At 33.4% G+C, this 10,913-nt stretch overlaps 1 protein-coding gene across 1 annotated transcript in view; it reads left to right on the top strand.

Moving 5' to 3' along the window:
- The window catches only part of LOC111703378 (uncharacterized), a 19,795-nt gene extending 9,230 nt beyond the window's left edge, over positions 1–10,565 (top strand). The window contains exons 11-22 of the mRNA XM_023475302.1: positions 185–261; positions 444–552; positions 1,556–1,630; positions 1,847–1,882; positions 3,006–3,182; positions 3,306–3,519; positions 4,889–5,271; positions 5,992–6,105; positions 8,369–8,440; positions 8,888–9,004; positions 9,478–9,539; positions 10,054–10,565. Of these exons, the coding sequence (XP_023331070.1) occupies positions 185–261; positions 444–552; positions 1,556–1,630; positions 1,847–1,882; positions 3,006–3,182; positions 3,306–3,519; positions 4,889–5,271; positions 5,992–6,105; positions 8,369–8,440; positions 8,888–9,004; positions 9,478–9,539; positions 10,054–10,117 (1,500 nt within the window). The 3' untranslated portion in view covers positions 10,118–10,565. The remainder of the gene's footprint in view (positions 1–184; positions 262–443; positions 553–1,555; positions 1,631–1,846; positions 1,883–3,005; positions 3,183–3,305; positions 3,520–4,888; positions 5,272–5,991; positions 6,106–8,368; positions 8,441–8,887; positions 9,005–9,477; positions 9,540–10,053) is intronic.
- Positions 10,566–10,913: the final 348 nt, after the last annotated feature.

Below are 10,913 nucleotides of genomic sequence, written 5' to 3'. Positions count from 1 at the left end.
AACCAGGATGAGGTAAATAAAGCCATAGATTGCACTTGTCCAGGGGGAGCTGAGCCACCCTGAAAACTATTGATTGCACTGGTCCAGGGGAAGCTGAGCCACCCTGAAAACCATAGATTGCACTGGTCCAGGGAAGCTGAGCCACCCTAAAAACACCGCTGTTCCTAACCTTATTTTGTTGTAGAGGGAAAATGAAGTAGCTAGAAAACTAGAACATATTGACAGTCAGACCTCGATAGATGAAGGATCTTTTGATCATAGGTAGTTTATTAAATTTATATTAAAATCATTATGATGTTTCAAAAATTTGCTGTATTTGTAATAAAACGATTTTTCTTTGGATTTAGCATGAATTTGTCCTTCAGTTTAATGCTTATTTTTTATTTTTTTTTACATATTAATTATTTTAGTTGAATATATTTTTTAAATAATATTTTTTTTAGTTTAAATGAAACTGTGAGCGGAGAACCTGACACTGAGGATCATCACAGTGATCTACTTGAACAAGATATATCAATAGATAGTCCTCATAGGAGTAGGAGTAATCTAGGGGTAGGTTTAGTAGGATATATATGTATACAATAGATAGTCCTCATAGGAGTAGGAGTAATCTAGGGGTAGGTTTAGTAGGATATATATGTATATAATAGATAGTCATCATAGGAGTAGGAGTAATCTAGGGGTAGGTTTAGTAGGATATATATACATTAGATAGTCCTCATAGGAGTAGGAGTAATCTAGGGGTAGGTTTAGTAGGATATATATAAACAATAGAAATTCCTCATAGGAGTAGGAGTAATCTAGCGGTAGGTTTAGTAGGATATATAAACAATAGATGACCTCATAGGAGTAGGAGTAATATAGGGGTAAGTAGGATATATATACAGTAGATAGTGCTCAGAGGCGAATTCAGGTGGGCTATGGGGTTTCAGCCCCCCCCCCTTTTAAGGAGCGGCCAATTAGCACAGCCCCCCTTCCATCTACAGTTATTGGAATGAGCAATGACTGAGGCTATAAACAATACATAGTCCTCATAAGATAAAAAGATTTAGGGGCGGGGGGAGCTCAAATAGATCAATGGGTTCTGAATATATGACCGGAAATACTAAAACATTTTTTATATAATTATATATATATATAAATGGGAGGGAGCTCAAACAAACTTACAATTTAAGATTACCAATCACCATCATCGATTCACAACTATTTATTGAGAAACCTGAAACTATGACACATATATTTCCTTACTGTCTCTGCAGCAGAACTTCATTAGTCGCTTTCTGCTAAAAAAGTAAACTTCATAATACAAAAGACAAAACAAAAGTTTGTCTGTTTGGATGTCGGATCATAGATCATGAATCCCTTGACTGATTTGCCTTAAATTTTTATTAGAGAACACGGTTGAATCATGAGAACGTTCCTAGTTTTTCGCTTGAAAAACTCTTAAGATCTCCGGGCAAAGCTGGGTTCCCAAGCTAGTATATATTAAAGTACTTCAATAACGGGTTGTCCAATCATAATATTAATAATAATAATTTGTCAACAATATTTTCAGAGCCGCAGCCAAACCCCTGCTGAACGACATCACCCTATTCTTCCCCCTTCCCCTCTCCCTCCTTCTAAAGAACAGGTGCTACAAAGGATTGTAGGGTAGGGTATAGTAGGGGCAAAATATTCAATTTTAATATTTATGATTTCTGCATATGCCAGCTTATTTGCTGAAATTTTTAAGACCAAATATAGATATTTTGTATTTCCGGTATTTTTTTCCAAATTGTTTGACTGAAAAGAAATAATTTACTAGAAAACAAAATCTGAACCAGCAATAAGTTATCATTTAATTTAGTTGCATCTGATGTTCCTACAATGGTACAAGGATACTGTACGTAGTTCTCTATTTTATTTCATGTTTTGTTTTTTTTTCTTGTAAACACAGCTGATCTTTATAGGTATACAACGGCCTGGGCATCTTTCCGTTAACGGGGAAAGCCGTTATGTTTTTCTTCCTAACCCAACCTGAATTTATATTATAAGAACTTTTAATTATACGTTAATACCATCTAGTGAAAGCTTTTTAATTTCAAATTAAAACAACAAATTTGAGCAGGGTTGGTTTTTGCTGCCTCTAGAGAGTCTAGAGGCATTACCACGTCATAATAAATCAGATAAAATTTTCCTCAGAAATATTGTTCACTAATAAAAAATACCAACAAAATTTTGTAAATGTAAAAAAAATGTGTTCTTTAATTAAAATGGCCTTTATTTCGCAGGTTTTTAGCTATTCCCCCTTTTTTGAATTCATGGCCCTAAGCGCAAACATTTGTAATTTGTGGGGAGGGAAATAATTTTATAGAGCAGGGGGAAAAAATTTTTAAGAAAAAATATTCCTTTGTTAGACACAGCTTGTTATTTGTATCTTTAAATGAATGAACAAAAAGTCAGCTATGTTTTACAAATTAAAAAATCCTTTATTTCTCACTGTTTTTTTTTGCAATTTTTTTTTAACCCAATTTTTGTGGTTTCTGCATTGCAAGCTTGATTTTTCAATTTATAATTTGAAATTTTTCGCACGCACTAAAATGAATAAATTTTTCAGGGAAAATAAAGATTTAGTTTTTTTATATTTTATTTCTTGACGTACTGCTAGTCAATTTTTACTTGGAGACTAATTGGCAAGAACATGAACTAAATATGTTTGTTTCTCTCCTGTATTTTTCTATTTTCTAAATTTAGTTAAAAATTCAACAATTTAAGGTTTTTTAAGATAAATGCTGGGTGTCATTTTTTATCATTTTTTTCAGAATTCGCTTTTAAGAGGCTCCATAAAGATCTAAGTATTTATAGATGTATTTTCTAGTTAATAACGCATCATTATGCTCAACATTGCGTAGTATATAAACTAATAATAAATTAAAAACTTGTTCATTTTATTTTTTCACCTTGTCGACGAGGTTATATCTTTTGTAAAACTATTTTAAGAATTCATTTGATTTATTTTATTTCAGGATGAACTCGACAACGCGTATTTAACCCTGCTGAACCAGCTAGATATAAACCAGCATCCATTACCCTCCCCCCACCTCACCTCCCCATCCACTCCTCACCCGTTCTCCGTCCCTCATCGCCACTCCCCTGCCGACCAGAGACCATTGAGTGCCGATCCTCATCAAAACAAACAAAAGGAAAAGAAAAAATAGAAACTCCAAAATAAGATTTTCCCAGAATTTGTGAAGAAAACTATTTTATTTTCATTTTTTATCATTTTAAAACAAATTCAAAGTCAAATTATCTAATTTTTCTTGAAGGATGATCGTAAGAGACATAGCGCCCATGTACCGCTGCAGTACGCACAACCCCCGCCAGGGGCAGAATTCCCGCATTTTATCCCATTTAAACCTGATAATAGGATCAACAGCAGATCCCACACAACCTCACAACAACAACAACAACAATTTAGTCAACAAAGTTATCAAATTGACAACAATAGTAGCGGACAAAGCATAATAAATCAACGTACAGGTACAGTTAACAGTTTTCTTAATTGGAAATTAAATTCTTAAAGGGACTGGAGAGGGAAAATGAAAGGGGTACAAGCTGAAACCTAAGCATTTTAGGAGTTGATCTAGACCCATGTTCCTGTCATGTTCCCATCGCTTTAAAACACGGGGAGTGTGTCTTTTGCCTATCATTGTCAGAAGTTTGCAATGAGTAATCCAGTTTCCATTGTGAGGAGGGTGATAAACCAGTTCATGGTATTTGATTTAAAGTCTATTATAGAGCCTTCAATAATAGATATAATTTATAATATTGTTTATACGCCGTATCATACCAACATTTTTAATCATACTTAATAGTCGTAAGGAAACAAAATATGAAGAACAGTATTTTAAAAAACGTTTAGAAATTTATGTATTGTGCAAAATTGCTAATATTCATGATAACTCCTTTTTTGTCCAATTTGGATCTGTAGGTCATTGAGTAACGTGAACCTTTATGTCAATTTACGTATAATTTTATATCAATTTCTCGAGACAGGAACATCAGATAGAACTCTTATGGGTCTCTATCAACTCCTAAAATGCTTAGGTTTCAACCTATACCGCCTTTCATTTTTCCTTTATAGTCAATTATTTCTGGAGAATAAACAATTTTTCGAGTTTAATTTGCTAAAAAAAAAACAGGGTAAAATAAGTGAATAAACACAAAATTATTTTCAAAATTTCGAGATCACATTTCCATAACTTCTTCTCATCCTATTCCAGATAGTTAATGTTTTTTTTAATATCGTCTAGGCTAATATTTTGCTCTCTATGCTTACTTCACCGCTTAAAGAGACTCTAAGAGAATAAACAACTTTTCCAATTCAATTTGCGGATTTTTTCTGATAATAGGGTATAAGTAAGGGAATAAACTAAAAATTATTTAAATTATTCGAGGTCACATTTTTCTAAACTTCCCCTCACCCTATTACAGTTAGGCTATTTTTTTAAATTACGTCTAGTTTAAAATTTTTCTGTCTATAACATAATGTATTTTGACTTTTTAAAGAAACTTTGAGCGATATTTCAAGTAAACCTCCATGATAGGACAAGGCCCGATTCACAACTGTACCCTTGAAAGCAAGAATGAGGAAAATATTGTCGTTTTTCTAGTTCTAAACTATTTTTATTTCTCAATTATAAATCTAAGAGATTTTTCTGCATTAGAAATGCGCAAGTCACTTTTGTATAGAAACCACATTTGTAGATAACAAGTTGTCAAAATCTTAAACATTATATCCATTTCATTCTTGATCAACATCGTGCTGTGAATCGGATATTTTCATCTTTGCTTGGAGAGCCTTTAAATACAAATTATACAGAAAGTTCAACGTACTTTTAATTTGCAGAGAAGGTAGATGGCTCCTATAGTAGAAGGGAAGCTAAGGCTCGATCTGGTAGTCGGGGTTCAGAATCATCTCAAGATCAGGATCCGAGATCACATGGTTTAGTGGATCCCGGACGGGTTCGCACAGGAAGTAAAGGTTCTAAATCCTCCCATGGATCAAGGACGTCAAAGACATATTATTTCGGTGAGAACCCCGACCCTTCCAACGGGGTGGAGGACCCCTTGAACACGTCTATGGAGGGTGCTACGCCCCACAAGGGCGAGGTTGTGAGGATCAAGGTTCCTTTCCAGGACGGAGAAGGAACTCCGGAGACAGAGGACAGGATACTCAGGGAGGACAAGGAGATTAGTCCCAGATATAACGGACACAAAGTCACAATACAGGTACGCATCTGTTGATTGATATTCAGGGCTGTCCGATTGTGTACCAAGTTAACTCCCTGGGCTGTGATAAAATAGATAAAATAGTTTTTTAACAAACCAAAAATGATATTTTAAATGATACCATTTATAACTTATTCCATATAAGACCAAATTCAGCCACAAAATTTTATTTGAATTTGAAAGGGGCTCGGCCTTGATTCCCACGGAACGATTATGATCCTTATCGTCACCATTGCCATCGTCTTTTTCGTTGTCACTTTGTCGTTGTCATTGTCATTGTCATTGTCATTATATATGATAGTCATATTTTAATCTGGGAAATGGTTTTTCTTGGTGGGCGGCGACGTTCAGCCCGACTGTTTATTATTATTAGACATTTTACATTATATTATTATTATCATCTTAGTTTTGTTTTAACCGAATAATTTGAAACAAGTTTAATTAATTCCCTCAAATTCATTTGATCGCAAGAGCTTCTCAGTTTTCTTCATTTAATTTAATACTTCCCAGGGGACAGATGGGTTTTTGATCGCATGAAGGGTGGGAGGTAGGGGGATAAGAAATTTTTTAAAACAACCTTATTTCTTTTCCATTTTCCATTTTTATCTCCATAAGGTAGAAACATTTATTTTAACTCCATTCAAACATNGGGAGTTATGATTATTCAACAAAATATAAGCCACTTAAATAAATTAATCAATTTACAAAAATCGGTTTCAGGTGAATAGAGCTGGACAGGATGAGGTTGACCAGCCTACTCCTACAAGCTTCAAATCCAGCCAGATTTCAATGCGTCAAGTCACAAAAAAATCCATATCATCGTCATCTAGAAAGGTTAGTTTGTGCAAAAAAAATTGACTTGATGCTAGGGGTCTATACTATACCCTTTGAAAATCTGTTCTTTTTCACAGAAGTTAGTGTGTTCTTTCATGTTTATATTGGGGATTATTTGGTAAATAGATTAATTTTAGGGGGAAATTTATAAATTTTGGGGTAAAATGTATGAAAAAGGATGGAAAAAGCTTGACTTTTCGTGTCAAATCTTTTTTTCGGATCTTTAAAAATCATTTCATTCTTATGTAAGAGGAGAAAAGCCCCACAAATTTTCTTTTCCTTGAGGTTTTGCGGGGGGGTGGGAGTTCAATTGAATATGTTGGGAGCCCTCATACCACAACCCACATTTTTAACTGCCCAGCAAAGAAAACTACCATGACTGCCAGCTCGCTCTGGGACAACCCTATTGACGTGAACATCCATCTCGGACTCAAGACTGGCCAAGAAGATAATTCAGCATAGAAAGGGCTACAAACAACAACAACAACTGTTTAATTGAATTGAAGAGTGGAGTGGGGGGGGGGTGATGCTTTTAATAGAAAGTGTATTAAAGTGTATTAATTAACTTTATTTAAAAAGAAAACCAGCCCAGTGGGTTTATTGTTTTATTTGGGGGCTTTTTTGAGTTTTTTAATTTGAATGTAATTAGAACATACTAAAATTTATTCTGCGCCCATCTTCTATTTAAATTGTGAACATGTTCTTTTTGTTTAAATTTTAAAACAAGAAGAAAAAAATTCGCGGATTTTTAAAAAAAAATTCACGGATTTTCAAGAATTAAAATTTTTTTTACAAAATTAAAAACCTTTAAAACACATTTTTAAAACTTTTATCATTCGTAAACCTTCCCTGTGGTCACGTGATGTCCCACAAAAAATTTGGGCCCGATCGGTTCAGCCGTTTTGACGTTTATGGATACAAATAGACAGACAGACAAACAGACAGACAAGCCAAATTTATATATAGATAGATTCAAAATAATAGGACTATTTAAGCAAAAGATGAACTTAATAGGCTATAATCATATGTAAATACTTTTCAAATACAAAAATATCTCCTCCCTTCTTCATAAGGGAATACTGCAATTTTGGGGTGGTGGGGCTACTTAGATTAATCGGTTGATATTATATGCTCAAGAAAGAATACCACTGTTAAATACCAAAAAACTTCAGCTTAATCATACATAAAAATGACAAAGGAGGAATTTTAAATTTATATCCTTGTTCTATCGCAACATATTTTTAAAACATTGATATAGTTCTGTGTATCTTCTTGGGTTTTTTAATATTTTTGATACTTGTGATATAAGAACAAGCACTGCAAATGATTGATTGCTTCAAAAGTTTTCTACAGTTGGATTTGACTGGTCTAAAACCAGAAACCGTCTTGAAGTCCATAGTGATAAAGTTAACTACTTTGATTCATTCAATATTTTTTTTTGAAAAAAACTAAGTATTCGAACAATATTTATTTTGTTAAGATAATTGCTTTTAGTCTAAAAGGGACTGCAAAGGAAAAATGAAATGGGGTATACCGGCTGAAACCTGAGAATCTCAGGAGTTGAACGATACCTGTAAGACATCTATCTGAGAAATTGACATAAAACTGTATCAAAATTATACCAAAACGTATATATGTAAGATATACGTCCGTATCACGTGACCATAACTCCTTCCAATGACAGTGCAGTATATTGGTCATGTGATATAGACGGAGGCACGTCACAATAATACTGCACTGCCATTGGTTGGAGTGCTGGTGGCATGTTCTGGACGTATAAAAAATTATCAATTATATATCTATTAAAATTTAAAAATTATGTAATTCAAATAATAATAAGAGCAAACTTGAGTTTCTCAGGCTCCTTTGGGATATCGTTGTTTTCAGATTGGTTGTGTTTTTGTTGAATATGATCTGTTAAAAATTACAAATCTTGTACAAAATCTTACATAAATACGTTTTGGTAGAATTTTGACACAGTTTTATATCAATTTCTCGAACAAGAACATCATATAGAACTCTTATAGGTCTCACCAGCTCCTGAGATTCTCAGGTTTCAGCCTATACAAGTTGGTTTTATTGGGTTTCTTTGGGTGGTTTTTTTTGGGTGTTTTTTTATACCAACCCTGCTATAACTGCCAAGTTTTGTTTTGCACTGGTTTTGTGTACTGTACAGCTAGCGCTGTTTCCTTGTACTATTTGTTTAATGATAAGATAAGTTGGGTTAATTGTACTAATTGCATTAATTTTGTGTACTGTTCAGGTGAACTCTACTGAGGAAGTACACCGGAGTACACATACAATGGTTCTCTCAGAACATAGTAAAGATAATCAGGTTCAGGCTTTATATTTAACTCGGCATTATGCTTGTAAAGATATTTAAACATAATGGTCCTAAGTTTGTACTTTTTAATCTAAATTTAAAAAATGAAATATTTATGACTTGATTATAAAAGGATCCACTAAACTTTAAAACAGGATAATAACTGGTTATACACAGTTATAAACTATAATTTTAAATAGCAATTGTGCAGTGAAGTCAGAACCATTTTACTCAACAAACAACTGGTTAAACTAGTTGCCTTGTATCAACGTTAATTAAACAACAGAATTCTGAAATGTCGTCTTCCTTTTCCTGTTTTAATGCTTTCCTCGTTAGTGCAAGTTAAAATTAATAGTTTTAAAATTGTAAAAATAAGTTTCGTAAAAAATTTGTTGGTGCTACCTTTAATCCTTCATAAAGCTCGCTAGCATTGCAAACTGTTAAAATTGTTTTATGTAGGGAGTGGTACATAGTGTAGAAGAGTATGAATGTGCGGATACCAGTATAAAGGATGGTAAAGTGGTGGCTCAACATAATGAGTACTCGATACACTCAACACCTTCAACTCCTTTACAGGTAGATATATACCTACCCCCTTTACAGGTAGATATATACCAACCCCTTTACAGGTAGATATATACCTACCCCTTTACAGGTAGATATATACCAACCCCTTTACAACCCCTATACTCTTAAATTCAAAAGTCTATCTAGTGAAGTCCTTTTTAGCTTAGTTCTTAACTGATAGTTCTTGGCGACAAGTTTACAACTTTAAGAAAAAAGAAAAGAAAATAATTTTTATAAATTATGATTTTGTGAGATNTAGGGAGAAAAATGAAAAATTGGACATGAAAATTGAAAAGTCAACCTTTTAAATCCTTTTTCTTACGTTTTACCCAAAAAAATATTTATTTTCACCACTCAGCCAATAATACCCTAATAGATACCTTCTTCTGGGAGAGGTAAATAATCTTCAAACGGGGGAATGATTTTTGATGAAAATATACACCCCTGAGATTGTCCCTATGAATATATATAATCTTGTTTAGTTCGGTGTACCAACCAACCATAACTCTTCTCCTGCCAGGATTAGAGAGAACAGAAATACAAGGTTAATTTTAATTTCATTTTTTCTCGCCCTTTTTTATTCGGAAAATTTCATTATTAATTAATCATTAATTGATTCAAAAATATGATAAAAGTATTTAGTTTGATATATTTGTTACTAAGATATTGTCAATTAGATCCGTTTATTTAAAGGACTGCAAACAAAATTTCATGTGACCCTCAATGCAAATAAAGCAATGCCCGCTTCACAACCTAAATATTGTGGAAGATGTTGTCATTTTACTAGGCTGTAAAGTGTTTTTACCTGAAGTCACTTGTGTAGAAAAACCACAATTGACTATAATCCAAAACATTGATATTTAATTCATACTACCATTTTAAGGGTATCATAGTGAATCGGACACTCCTTTCGTTGCAGTTTGCATGGAGGGTCACTTGATATAACAGTAATAGTCTCTTTGTTAGGTTTCGTTGTGAATCGGGCTTTGCCTTCTTTGCATGGAGATTCCGTTGAAACTTCACTTATATTCCCTTTTTCCGATTTATTTATATTACAGGTCCTCTCATACCTCTGCCAGTAAAATCCCTCAACTGCAACCTAGAAAAGAAACCTTCTTCTAAACATATCTCTATATCTGCTCTACCCTTCAATCCTTCCCAAATCAGAGTTCGAAAACTAAACATCATCCTGTGAACACGTCAACCTGAACACGTTCAAACTGAACTCCAAGAATCAAACGAACGAGCTCAGTTTGAACTTAAACCAGCGTTTAATGATGCCAGATAAAATGACAACTGAAGAACCTGAATTTTAGTGCTAAAATACTGAACTAATCTTTGCTTCTTGTTCTCTCAAATAATTCCCTAGAACCCTGGGATGATAACTACCCTGTACAGTGTATAATTGTACTGCGTATACACGTGTACAGGGTGACCCCTGCATAAAGCAGACTTAAGACTGCCACCAACCTAAAAGTACTATTTTACATGAAACTTCGTGATCCTATTTTTCTACCAAACCATTCCAAACATTTATCAGCATTTCAATACTAATATCATAGCATACTGATCTATTATTTTACCTTGTTTATGTCACAAAAGCATGATTATAATGAATGTTAAAACATATTATTATCCCGCCTTCTCCTTTAAAGTTTACAGGGGTGTATTCTTATTTCCTCGGTTTCATTTTAATTTTAGTCAATTTTTCTCCATAAATTCTTAAATAATTACAAAAAGGCAGAACTTATTACATTTTTTCGTTTTTCTTCAGCTTTTTTATAATCAAATGATGTTAAATTTTAAGGATTAAAAAGTCGTTTTTCTGAAAACAGATTTGTTAAAAAATAATGTATAAACCCTTAGAATTGTTTTACAGACACATGGTTCTACATAGCCAAAGAAATTAAGCCGAGGT

Source organism: Eurytemora carolleeae, unplaced genomic scaffold, assembly GCF_000591075.1.
Source record: "Eurytemora carolleeae unplaced genomic scaffold, Eaff_2.0 scaffold539, whole genome shotgun sequence".
NCBI classification, from domain to species: Eukaryota; Metazoa; Arthropoda; class Copepoda; order Calanoida; family Temoridae; genus Eurytemora; species Eurytemora carolleeae.
The sequence above is the reverse complement of the archived record's forward strand: the minus strand, read 5'-3'. Positions and strand labels throughout refer to the sequence as shown.